Source organism: Phalacrocorax aristotelis, chromosome 4 (assembly GCF_949628215.1).
Source record: "Phalacrocorax aristotelis chromosome 4, bGulAri2.1, whole genome shotgun sequence".
In the NCBI taxonomy this organism is placed as follows: domain Eukaryota; kingdom Metazoa; phylum Chordata; class Aves; order Suliformes; family Phalacrocoracidae; genus Phalacrocorax; species Phalacrocorax aristotelis.
Genome location: NC_134279.1, coordinates 5,778,440 through 5,792,108, shown reverse-complemented (window position 1 = coordinate 5,792,108; position 13,669 = coordinate 5,778,440). Strand labels below are relative to the sequence as shown.

General features: G+C 38.7%; 1 protein-coding gene across 4 annotated transcripts in view; it reads left to right on the top strand.

The window, feature by feature from the left end:
• Positions 1-13,669, top strand: part of SEC24D (SEC24 homolog D, COPII component) — a 74,249-nt gene that overhangs the window by 23,354 nt on the left and 37,226 nt on the right. For all 4 annotated transcript variants that reach the window (XM_075090127.1, XM_075090126.1, XM_075090128.1 and 1 more), the window contains 5 exons: positions 1,234-1,382; positions 3,433-3,702; positions 4,503-4,624; positions 8,090-8,201; positions 9,573-9,700. In XM_075090127.1, the coding sequence (XP_074946228.1) occupies positions 1,234-1,382; positions 3,433-3,702; positions 4,503-4,624; positions 8,090-8,201; positions 9,573-9,700 (781 nt within the window). The remainder of the gene's footprint in view (positions 1-1,233; positions 1,383-3,432; positions 3,703-4,502; positions 4,625-8,089; positions 8,202-9,572; positions 9,701-13,669) is intronic.

The following is a 13,669-nucleotide window of genomic DNA, read 5'->3' as shown; positions in this document are numbered from 1 at the left end:
CTTTTATTTAATTCTGTCAAATGTTAATTATTTTGCTCACCTTCCAAGTTTGTATACCTATAGCTATTTTAGTTTTAGTGAACCTGACACCATTTAACAACATTCTTGTTTTAGTCTGAGGTCTTAATCTGCTGCTGTGTTTTTTAGTTTTTGCACAGTTATTTGTGTTCAAATAAAGCCATTTATACGTTTTATTAGCATTCAAAACAGGGAAGCATGTTTGATGTGTGCTATCACTGTGTAAAGGAGGACCCAAAGAGACTGGTCATCCGTTGTAAAAGACAATGTACTAATGCATACGGAGAAGTGATTGTTGTCCTGAAGATGTGAAAACAAGGTGAACAGAGACAAGTTGACACGACCAACCCAGCAAAATACTGATTTTCTTTCCTAGCTTCTAGTCGTTGTCCTGACAGCTGCATGTCTACTGTTTTTTACCTGATCTTGTTTTATTCCTAAATAGCTGAGAGCTGCTATTCTAGGCCAGGACATTTCCACATGAAAATTTCAAGGGAAGTGAATTCTAATTCTCTTGATACAGCAAGGCCCCTCCTCAGTTTTAGAAGTGGTCGTAGGAAAATCAGTGTAGATCTTCTTTGGGAGATAGCCTCAGATCTTATTTTCCAGAGTGAAATAGTTGGTAGAAAATATCTTTATAAGCTACAAGTGTGTTACCTCTTTCTTTTCTTTAGTTGTTTTCCTTGCATTCATATTTTTCCATATCTTTTAACCATGAAGCAGTTTTCCACTACCTGCATCGTCTTTTTTTTTTTTCCCTCCACTACAGTGAACTCCTTAACAGTTTCTCACTTCATTTTCCTCTCTTCACAGATTTTTCTGCTAATCTTCTTCACCATCCCCAGTAGGGAATCTTCCTTTATAAGCATGGAGGGGGATAGAGTGATGCGACATGTTCAGAAGCTTGTGATTTTTAGTCTTTGAGCTTTCATATAGTTATTACTGATCTCTCTTTACTCACTCTTCTTTGTTTCTGACAAGTATGCAAACAAACATGTACTGTATTTTTAAAAAAAAAGTGTACATTCTCTCTGTGCTTCATGGCTATTTTAATGCAAGTATATTTTCTGAGCAGAATGTGCACAAACTCTCTTAAGAGTGTGTCTGTCCTAACTGATTGTTTCAGCACCCCCTCCTTGAGAAGGTGTGAGACCTTCTAGAATTATGATTGGTTTATGTAAATTTTTGCATAACTGCACTAATTTCTCCCTTTAGGTTTCAAGGCCCTCCACCTCCAAGCAATACAGGACCTTCCTATCCTCCCTCCAGTCCTCAGTCACAGCCAGCCTACCCAAATACTGCATCCACTTCACCTACAGCGCAGCTTGCTAACCAGCTCAACAGCATGCAGATAAATAGCTATGGTAATCAATTTTCTCATCTGATTGACTTTTTCTCCATTAGAGCTATTAATACTATGATAATTAGAAACTTATTGAGCTTCTATATAAACAGAAAATTAAATCTTTGACCACTATCATTTGCTCAAGTTCTTACATTTTTTAAATCTCAATCTATTTCTCAAATCAATATTCTTGGGTTAATTCTGAATTGATGTTTGAACCTCCTGTAAAAGTCAGCTATTTTACCAGTCATTTCTCAAATTACTTGGTGATCCTGTCAGTAACAGCCAAGGCATGAGCAATGATATGCAGACAGGGTTCCATTTTTCACAGCTTTTTAGACTTTTGCTCTGTTTTGAAACTGTCTTATTCTTTTTTTGTACAAATCTTATAGTTTAGTTTTTTCATCTAAATTTATTTGCATTTCTTCTGAGGTTAAAACATCTCAAACCTAAGCCATGAGGTAAAGATGTGGTCATTCATTTTTCCATGTAAATTACTTCCCACAACTAATTTTCTGTTTGCTTATATATGCTTTCCCTGAGTATTTCCTGGTGAAATTTACCATTTCATTTAAAAGGGGTGGAATGTAATTAGTATCTTGTTTCACTGAGGCCAGCATGTTCAGGAGGATGAATTTTTTAAAATGAGGATCACTTTGATGCCTGATATCTTTGTAAGATGATGTGTAAAGGTGAACTTTTCAGTTCAGGCTGCACCCATACTCTATCACTGGCTTTATGAGTTGCTGATTTGAATTGAATGAAACCTGCGTAACTACCATGGGTCGGACCCTCTGCTTGTACAATTGCTTGTGAAAAACTTACACCTTCTTCACCTTAAAAATTAGTTTAGACTCAGATTTAACCTTGATGTACTGAACTGCAAGTGCACAATTAACTCGGACCTTTTTATACAGGATGAATCGTGCCCCAGCACCTCTAGACCACTTCATGTAGAGCAATCCATATTATTAAGAGCAAAACATTTTTTTAATTATGTAAAATGTAATGTTCTTGCTTATCGTGTTACACACTGGAAGGTTGAGATACTGTTCAGAGCAATGAAGACACAGATTCTTTACAGCTCTGCATCTGTGTTGGGTTTTGTTCTTCTGATTTTTCCTTAGCTGTAAGTCTAAGTTGGAGTAACCTGACAGAGTGCTGAAATTCACAGCTTGTATAGCTACTGGAGTGTTGTTTGTTTGTACCAGCTGAGAACATGACCCCTGTTTTGCCTGTGAAGTTTTTCTTTCAGTTAACATGTCTGACTGAAGATGCATTTCAATATTTGTATTTGTATGTTAATATTTGTATATTAACATATCAGTCCTTTTGCACCAAAGCTAATTTTGGTTATATTTTTAACTTTCTTGAAAATTATTTTGCTGTAGGTCTTTGGGAATAAATTTGACTAAAAAAATAGAGGCTTTGTGAAGTAATAAGTATTTACAGATTGTAAGTCTTAAAAAAAAAAACAACAAACCCCTATTTCCAGGGTCCTCTTAACTCTAATTGGAATAACTATTCCTCACCAGTGTGTACAGAATAATTCCCACATGTTTCATCTTTTAGCATCAAAACCAGAAGATGGTTGTAAACCAGATCAAATTAGTGGATTTATCTTCGATCAGACCTGTTGTGGTGAAATGCAAATAGCAGACTTAACAAAAACATGCCACATAAGAGAAATTGATTATTAAGCCAAAAGAATGTTGTTCCACATTATGAAATTAAATATTATTTCAAAAACAAAAGTGATTTATGTGTCTTCTAATCAAGGATTGTCACAGGCTGGCTTCTCTCTGTCTTTCCCCATCCACCCCAGCTGCAGTGTTTTACTGAAAATAGAGCCAAAAGAAATAAAACTGAATGTTGAATCTGTTCAGACTTAAACTATGAGGTCAGAATTATTATATGAACAGGCATTCAGAATCTCCATAACGCAGCATTGTCGGTATGGGATACAATATTGCCTATGTGTTGTAAACATATTGAGCAAAAATAGAACTGCTTCCATGTAGAGTTAGTAGGTTATCATTTCGACTCAGCTGACATAGTTTCTTGCTCAGGTCCTGGCACTACTCCGAGCTCTCGCATGCCTTCTGGGCATCCGGCATCTTTTCAGGGTCCACAACTACCACCACCAACCCAGCAGCAAATGGCTTTACCACCTGGATCACAGGTTCCTCCACCAGCAAATAATGTTAATGGCCTTGGTGCTCAGCCATCGTTGCCTCCTATGGCCAGACAAGATGGAATCCCTGGACCTGTCCCCCCAAATCCTAACTTGCAACAGCTTTTAGGACAGCCTCCAGGGCCTGGATATCATCCTCAGCAAGGTAAGGAAGGATGTTATATAACGGAAAACAAAACATGCATGGAGATTCACTGCTGGAGGTGCAACCATTCACAGTTGATGTTCTGCTGACTTGGAAAAATGAAAATTGAATCCTCTTTTTGTAGAATGGAAATATTTGCATTGTCAATCAGTACATTCAAGGCAGGCTATGCTTTTGCTCAAAAACTCTGAGACTGCAACAAGAGTTTGCTCTGAGACTGTAACAAGAAAAAGGAGGTTAATCTGGATCAGGAACAGAATTATTTGGTTAGTAATGGGTAAAGGCACAACATACTACAGAAACGAGTTTTGCTTATAGTCTCTAAAGATATAGGTTGCTGTCTGCCTTAAAGTACTGGCTGTTATAAGCAGCTTTCAACAATGCTTTAGCAATAAAGAACTGTAACTGAATACAATTGTTTCACCTGACATAGGTGAGTAAACAGTTACTTGACAACTAAAAAGCCAGCTAACTAGACCAGTTTGTATTGGCTCACGTCAGGGGAGAGATTGTCGCAAATGTAATGGCCTGGTTTGAGCAGCTGTAGTAATCTCTATAGCCATCCTATGTGACATAGACCTGAAAACTTTGGAGTCAAAGTTGTCACACCTAGTCTTAAGCTTACCTTTAAAGCACAGACTGCATGAGCCAAAGAGAAAATCTGTTTCTTCTACTTGCTGAAAACAGAAGGGAGGGAAAGTTGCTTTTAGCCGAGTATTAATTGTATGGCAAAAGTTGATATTAAAAATTGATAGTGCAACTTAAATACTTTAAATGGATTGTCATTTGTAACTCTGCAGCAAACTATGGTCCTCAGATGGCAGGATCTCAATTGTCTTATCCTGGTGCCTTTCCTGGGGGTCCAGCACAGCTCTCGGGTCCACAGCAGAAGAAACTTGATCCTGACTCCATTCCAAGCCCGGTAAGTAAGGTGGCACTAGTTTTCTATAAAAGTAAATTTCTGTTGCATTTTAAGATAAAGGAGTGACAATGCTAGTATGGTATTTATTTTAGTTGGTGGGGGTTTTAGTAACGTAAAATTGCACTTTCATGGCTTGGTTCACAATATATGTTCTGTTTTTTAGAGTTTCTTTATTGCATGCAATTTTGTACTCTGCGCTGTCAGTTTTGGATAAATTAGTACTTTGTGTTAGTTTTAATTCTGAAGAGGCTTTATAACTTTATCTAACATGTGATATACCCATGAATCCAAATACTTTCTCAGGAATTCTCAACAGGATTCTTAGTATGACAGTGAGCAGTGCTGAAGGATTACTTGCATTCACTGCAGCTAATCGCCTTTCCTTTTCACTCTGGAAAGTTTGAAGGCTTAAACTTAGTAACAGATAGGCATCTAAAGTAGGATTTGTGCAGAATACAGATATGTGAAATCTAAAATGGCAATCCTGGAAATGCTGAAAAGTCCCACGCTCAAAAGCCACCTCACCATTTGATTTCAGGAGCTTCCCAGGCAACCAGAATTATTTGACTGAGCATCCTTCCAGTTGCTGCAGCCTTATAAGGATTTCAGTAGCTTGGAATATACTTAATAGTTAAGCTTTGTACAGGTTGAAGAGGCTCAGCTGTTGAAGCATGCCTGAACATGCACTGGTGGGACAGTGTCTCCTCTTCTTAGAATGGTGTTAGAGAAAGAGAAAACAAGGTTATGGTTGAGTCTGTCTTTCTTAAATAGTCTAATTGTTAGCCAAAGGAATAGCTAGTCAGATGCAGGCTGCATTTAACTTTATTGAGAACAGCTAATTGAAGTAGAGGGGGAAAATGTGCTGAACTCATGAGGAAAATATATTCTGATGCATGCACTTATGCTGGTCCAGAGAGGTCAAAAGGTCCTCAGAGAGCTGAGATTCTTAGACTAGGCTGCGTCCTGCAGCTTTGACCTAGAATTTAGAAAATGTATTAACCACCACACTGTAAGCTAACCTGGGTGAAGTAATTGTCCACTTCTCTGCTGAGGCAGTGTTGCTGTACAGGAAAGAATTTGTGTTCCGCTAAGACGAGGGAAAAGCGTTTGTGTAAAAGCCTGACACTGTGTAGCAGGGAGCAGCCCTGCTTCCTTCATTTTTGATATTGTCTTCAAGAAAAGATTATTTGTTTTATCAGTGATGGTCTTGACGTAAAATCTCCAGAAGATGATCTTGACATAAAATACCCAGAATTTTGGAAAAATGCTTGTTGATAATCACTTAGAAGCAAGTGCAGTTGCCTCTGTCAAAGACAATTTTCAAGTTAAAGATAACTGAAAACCATTGTGTAAAAAAACCTAAAGTGATTGTCTGTATAATTAACAAATGCCCTTAATAGGTCGGTCATTCGTAGTGTTTCAGTATGGTGCTTTTTACATAAGAAAGATAAAATGGTCTTGTCTAATTCAAAAACAAAAAACGGGGGGAAGATAAGGAAGTCTGGCACAAAAGCACTGACTGATGTCTTGTTTCAATTACGCATGTAGAATAAACAGCTTTGACTATGACATCGATGTTAAAATAGGTTAAAAGGTTTGTTTAAGCAGCACAGAGAGGATCAAAATGACATGTTTAAAAGAAACATGATCTGGGTCAATGTCTGTAAAGGGCAAAAAGCTAATTCAGAATGAGGAATAAGTATGACCATGTGTATTTCTCGTGTTGTATTTACATTGTATAATTACAGTAGTGTTGCCAGATAAATTTACTTTTTATCTGCAACTATTGTTGATTTATAATTTTCTTACATATGTTAGAGGTTGATACTGACTCTGACAACATCTATGAAGACTAGCATCTGGGCTTTGTCAACTATTATTTCCAAGAACAATGATATGTTTAGGTCAGTTAACTGCAGAATACCACGGTACATTGATCCTTCACAGAGCTAAGTTTGAAAGTGGTTTGCTTTCTTCAGCCAGTGGACCTTTTTAGAGCAAAACCTTTTTCCTTTTAATGCCAGAGTTAGCGGTAAGTATAGAAGCCAAGGAGGCAGGGAAAAGTAATCAAGCAGAAGAAATAACAAGCTCTCTGAGGAATGTATTGTATATTTAAATTGCAATACAAAAGTGTGTTAGGAAATACCTCTTAGACAATGATCAGTAGACTCTGTGTGACTAATTTGGGTTTTCTTCTCTGTTTGCTTTCCAACAGAGGCTTCTGAACTTCCCTAGCTATTATTAGAAATCCATGTGCAGGGTAAAGATACAATTCCATGGGGTACCAGCAGCAGTGGCAAAGACAGTTTCAGAAATTCCCTGTTTCATTCCCCTTGCCTCTCCCACCTGTTCAGCTACACTCTAAACCAGATTGCTGAAGAGATAGCTTCTTTGGTGGAAGAGGAGGAATAATGGTATCATCTCAGTGATCTGGTTTATGGTGTGGAACAAAATACAGCTTTACATAACTTCAGTTATATGCTGGAAAGTATCAGCCTTAAACAGGGTTGAGGGATGGTGCGGAAGTGTATGGGAAAGGAATTTATTCAGTAGTAAAGCCAGCTTCATAAGCATTTCATGACATTACATTGTAACTTGCTATAAGCTATGCTTCAACCAGAATAAAATGGTACATGATCAGAGGTGCCTTGTTCTGTTAAAAGTTTTCTGTGATTGGTTTACTTTACGTTCTCTCTAGGAGGAAGCTCACAACATCTAGTCAGACCTAGAGAATTAAAACCCTGGGCTCCAGTGCTGAAATGGCCAAACAAGGCTTTTCTCAGGAGTTTGAATTGCTGCTTTTTAAATGGCAGTGCTGAAGTAGAGCTCAGCTAGGAAGGTGATCTACTATGTAGATCATTGTTTATTTCTTAACCACCCTATGCATGGAGCCTAGTCAGGAGGAGTGAGGGCTAATCCCTCTCACCATTGCAATCTGATCAATTACCTGTGCTTTCATTTATGAAGAACAGCAGCTGGCACAACTATGGCCATACAGAAGATATTCTGGTATATATGGCATCTGAGTAAGGTGATGCAACCTTGCCCTTCAGTTTGATCTGGGAGAATAGAAGGCCAGACCCAGTAAGAAGGACTTGTTTACATCATCTCTCTCCTCAATTTGCTGGCTAGCCTCTCTTGAAGAGGTCTGTCCTCCTAGCGGTCAATGTGCTTACTCTGAACAACTCATCTGTTCACTGTATATAGGTCTTATTCACCCCAATGCGTAGTGTTACCCCGAGTTCTACCAGGCAGATGCAGTTGTGAATGAGCTGTACTGCTCAGCTGCGTGTATAGTTTTCTGGTTAAGGGTCCCAGAAGCCTGTATTGTGATAGGTTTGTAGCACCTCTATATAAGATAATGTCAATAGTGTTACTTGGTATAGATGTTAGCATAACTGTTTATGAATGTAACTGAATGCATGGCTTACCTTTCTCATACCGTTCTTTCTGCTTATTCATCAGATTCAAGTAATTGAAAATGATAAGGCGTCTAGGGGAGGGCAGATCTATGCGACAAACACAAGAGGGCAGGTTCCTCCTCTTGTCACCACAGACTGTGTAATCCAAGACCAAGGTAACTATCCTTGTTACTGATCTGGGAGTCTTTCTAGGTGAAATAAAATATAATTTTTAAAAAAGAAAAAAAAGAAAGACTAAATGCTCAAATTCCTCATCTGAAAATGATGTTCCTTACTCTAAATTGGACATGAAATGGAAAAATCCCTGTAAAGGAAAAAAAAAAAGTGGGGGGTGGGACAGGGATGGGGGGAAGTCAAGTTGAATTCTTACACCTTGGGTTAACACTTCCTCTACTCTTCGCGACGTTTAAAATAATATGAAGAGCTGAGACAACTTTTCTTTTTAACATAAGATTTTTCAAGGTTTTACATTTCAAGTTGAAAATCCTTTTTGGATTCTTCTGAAATTTTAGAAGATGGACCCTAGAAGAAGCAATGAGACCAGCACTGTTATGTTTTAAGAGACAAATTTTGGAAAATTCTATTCAAGAGATAGGGGCAGCGTACAAGCTGTCTAGTTGACTTAATTTTTTACTTTGGCCGGTATATCTGCCTTTGTCTCTACCTACAGCCTGGAATCACAATATTCCATGTGCTGCTCTTGACAGCAGGCTTGATGTTTTAATACAGATTAAACTGATGGTACCATTTAGTCCAGCATTAATTTATCGGTGCTTGGATAAACTGGGTAAAATGTACAAACACCTCAAGATTTTTTGGCATTAGCTGAGAATGGGGTAATGTAGTTCTGATGAACAAAGAAACTCCTTTCAAGGAACTGAGCAGAGCTGCAGCTTGATGATTAAAAAAGGAGCATAAGGAAGCAGATTTCTGAACTCCTGTTGCCTTTCAGTGCTCTTGTCTGCAGTGCACAGCACGGTTTCTCATTGAGAGGATTGCGCTAAGTGTGCTACAAGAAGTGATGTGGTGGTTGTAGCACACCATATTTTGAAAGATAAATGAACGTGGTGATGTTAACACAGATATACTATTTTCTGAATCAGAGTGAGCTCAGTAGAGCACTCAACAGTAGGTATTGGCCTGCAGCGTTTCTTTATATACAGTGTTGACGTTTCCAATGGGGCTTTCATCCATGTTATTTTCTTTTAAGATCTTAGATAGGATATGTTTCAAACTAATCTCTATCAAGATTCTTATTGCAAATAACTGTGGGGTTTTTATTGACATGTTGAAATCTCTGCTTTAAAGTCAAAGAGCAAGAAATTATTTACCCCCAGGGAGGGGCAGCGGGCTGACATTTAAAGGAGAGATGGGCAGAAGCTTGCATGGGAGGAAAAGCAGCATGCATTTAACTTAACATAAAGCAACAAGTGCATATGCTGTTTTGATTTTTCTGGTTTCTGTTTGGGATAGGTGGGTTCTTTTTAACAGCCTTTTCATTCTGCATGCTCTGTTGGGTGTTCTAGGCCACGCCAGCCCTCGTTATATCCGATGTACTACCTACTGCTTCCCATTGTCTTCAGATATGGCCAAACAGGCTCGCATTCCACTGGCAGCCGTCATCCAGCCTTTTGCTATTGTTCCACCAAATGAGGTAAGGACTGACTGAATATTAGTCCTATGTGGTTTTATCTCCTAAATATTACAGACTTTTTTGCCACTGATTGGATTGGGGGTGACAGTGTTTTACGTCTGACTGCGGAGGAGTAAGACAGTAGAGACATGGCAGAAGACTGTGAGATGCACTTGGGTCGTGATGCAACTTCAAGGGATAAAAGTGTTTGTGTAGAAAATGTACAAGAGTGATGGCTCTGTAATCTGAACCACTAGGTTCCTGGTGTTCCCCCAACTGCCTGTAGTTTATGCCAGCTTTGTCAGTTGCTTGCTCTGCTGGAGCTCTGTAGGTAGAGGCAAAGATGTTAAAAGAGGACAACCACAAACTGCATCAGGTTAATTGTAAGACGTGGGCAGTTACATTGAAAGAATTACATTTTTCCATTTAGTTCTTTACAAAATTAAATTATTTCACAACAGACTGAGAAGATAATGGTATTTTCAACTTGAATGAGCTGAGGCATAGAAGGAAGACAAATGTAACCACCCATTTTTGGCGCTAACCTAGTCAATTCCTTTTCTCACGTTACCACCTCTAATAGCCCTTCATATTCCAAACATATCCCTAGTTCTTCTGTAGAGTATTTCTGCAGGTTGGTGGTATCCTGTGGTCTTAAGGCAGCTACCCAGATTTCCTGATATCCCCAAAAGATTTATCAGTAGCAGCAATAAAACCAGTTTTCACATGCAGCATTTAGCCGCATCATCTGTAGGATCATCTTCTTGTTCTTCAGGTCCTGCCTCCTCCATTGCACAGCTGCTAAATTTTGCAACAAAGGTCTGCAGAATTCTTTTCCTTTTCATGTGCTGCACTAATTTAATTTCAGAGCGCTGTTTGTTGGGGGAAAAAACAGGGATTTCATGAAAGTTGTGGTATGTGATTGTGTCTTCAAAAACTCCTCATAAAATGCATACACAGAAAAGCCTAATTAAAATTGCAAAGACTTGCAATCAAAAACTGCACTTGGTTTTGCAGTTTTTGATTTTTCTTTAACTTTGTTTTATGATTACTTGTAAATTCTTAGGGGTTTTTTTGAAAAATATGTTGGAAAGAAACAGATGTTGTTCTTTATCAGGATGGATAACTTCCAATCCAACAGACCTCTGTAGTTTGAATTAAGTGTATTATTTTAGCAGTGTAGTATGTAGTTATCTTCTCTGTGGTCCACAGGGAAATAGGATGTATTACTTTGGTTCTGCAGATACTGAGTCTCACCATTTGTCTGCTAGACAGCACTTTGGGGTTTCATTCCAGTTCTTGAGGGGAATGTGAAGACTTGGCTTGTTGCCCCCCCTGCATTTTCTTGTAGATGAAACTCCTGCTGTTGCTTCTCCACCCCTTCACTTCACCAGCCAGCCTTTACTCTTTACTCCCCTTTATCCCAGTTTCTGTGCCCAGGTGGCACTTACCAATTCTACTTTCATGTTGGCTCTTCATTTATGCATCTTTCACTTTCAGTCTGCCTCTAGGCATTTATGTCTCCCATGCACGGCTTCCCTGTCTCCTGCATAGTGTTTGGGTAGGGTGATCAATGAGTTGCTAAAATCTTCTGCATACATAAATTAGCAGTTTATGCAAACACTTGTACTTGGCCAAGTTCAGGAGGGTTTTCCCAGAGTTGGCAAAAAGACGTCCTCCGTGACCCACACGTTCTGAAGTGTTATTGCTCTCAAGATGTTGGAAAGGTCAGTGGAATTCATTAATCTGTAAAGGCCAGTATATTTTTTCCTAGCCTCTTGGAAGAGGCTAAAAAAGCTCTGAAAAATGCCTCTCAAATTTGGCGAAAGTCCAGTGTGGAAAATATTAGTCTGAACAATTATAGCTTGGTGAAGTTATAAGAACTGAAGAGATGGTGTTACAGTAGGAAGCACTGGGTAGTCTTAGCTGAGGCAGTTTTTTCCAGGGCTTGCCTGTGCCCTTTGTCTTTGCTGCTGCTGCCAAAATAAGATCTTGCTCTTAAGATCTTCTAATAAAAATGGTCTTCCATGTGGGATTTATAACGATTTTAATTCTGAAAAGTCACTTAATTTGAAAGAACTGGGCTTTTTATAGAGGTAAAATACATTCAGGGGCTTATGACTGTTTCTGGATTTCCTAGTATGGTGCATTCTGCCTGGATCTAGTAACTGCAAGGCCCAGAATGTTCTTCATTTCAGAATATCTAGCCTATCTTAATGAGTAGTGCCTTTTAACAATGCCTACAGGTGATGCTTATCACGTCACAGGGCTCAGTACAAAGTGGGAATCTGTCTAATCTCTTTATCTCTTGATAAAAAGCATTTTGTACATAGTGACTGTTTGAAATACTGATTTTTTTTTTTCTTCTAGCCTTTTAACGAGTAGTTTCTCTTCATTCATCTTTGTTGAAGCTTCAGCCGCGGATATGTCTCTGTTTCTGCTCTTTCAAATACACTCAGTGTTGGCACCCCGAGAATTTTGGTTCTGTCTCTTTTCAGAGGAGGAGGAAGAAAAGCAAAGGCTACAAGGGTTTAGTGGACCATGGGTGTGAAATGGCCACAGATTGTTTGTGTGGCTGGTAATGTAATTAGGAACAGCTGAGAAAGTGACCTATCTCACTTGAACTGTAAGGACTTCAGCATATCTACGTAATCCCCATTATGATGCATATTATGTAGCCCATGCCTTTACGTGTTAGTAAAGCCATATTTTAAAAAGCTATGGGCTATCAGGGTCATTCAGGTGACTAACAGACTTACAAGTGTTCCATAAATATAATTCTTAATTAATTGGTATTTTGCTTTGATCGTCACTTGTAGTTGAGGATGAATTTAAAATAGTATATGAAATATATTTGCATTTTCAGTGGTCTGTTGCCATAGAATTCAAGCCTGTCTGTTGGGTTGTTTGGTTTTTTGTTTGTTTTTTTTTCTCTCCGTGCCATTACGGTATTAAGACAGAAACAAAGGAGAAACCTTGCCTTGCTCCTTTTCCAGATAACATGAGGATTCAGTATAGTCTTCAGGTGGCTTGTTCTTCCTTTCTGGAAGCCAGTCCTGAGTGTGGATTTTGATTTGAGAGGACTGTTTTTTGCACTGATGAAGCATTATGTTCTGTCCAGATGACCTGAATGATATAGAGAGATTAATTTTCTCCCATCCATGCTTTGTTTGGCACTGTGTAAGCCGAACTGAGGCAAAAATATAGTAAAATTTTAATAAAATCTAGTGAAAAAGCAAGGAAATAGCTAAGTCTGCTGACACTGATAGAATTAGATATGTGTATGAAAGGGAGAGCACAATTTTACAGAGCTTATTTTCTTTCTTAATTGCATACATTTGCCATTTTGGAGGGTGACTATAAATGGTGCTACATGTCAGTCCCAGTTGGAGCGTTGTGCACTCTGATCAGTGTCTCTTCCTGAGTTTACAGTTTGACCATCAGAGCAAAGTGAGTTGTTCTTGGCTGTGCAGGTAGTGGGAAGGAGTGCCTGAGAGATTCTTCATCTAAAGCAACTGGACAGGAGGGAGTAGGTAAAGGTAATTGGGGTCCCGGAGTTGGCAGAGACATGTGTGTAATGGAGGTGATAGGCATCACTTCATTCTCAAATCTCTTGTGTTCCTGTCTCATTGACAGGGAGATCCCATGAGAAATTCTGTCTGGAGTTTACTGGAGCCTCTGCAGGTTAGCAGCATTTTGTTCTGCCAATTAGATATTTTTGATTTGTGTCTCCTTTCAGATTTAACTCAGAAGAATCAATACTGCTTCAGCTGACAGAGCCTGGAACACTCACTCAGGTTTTGGAATTAATGTCTGTAATTAATTAGAGAAAAAAAAAAAAAGCTGTCAATTGCATTCATAGAAACAGTAGTTAACTGGAAATTGAGCTTTGAGGATTTGTTTCCTTTGACTAAGAGCACAGGGAGATGAAGATAAAAGATCCTGGCAGCTTTAAAGTAAAAAGTTTAGGTCCAGTGAATTAATGATAGT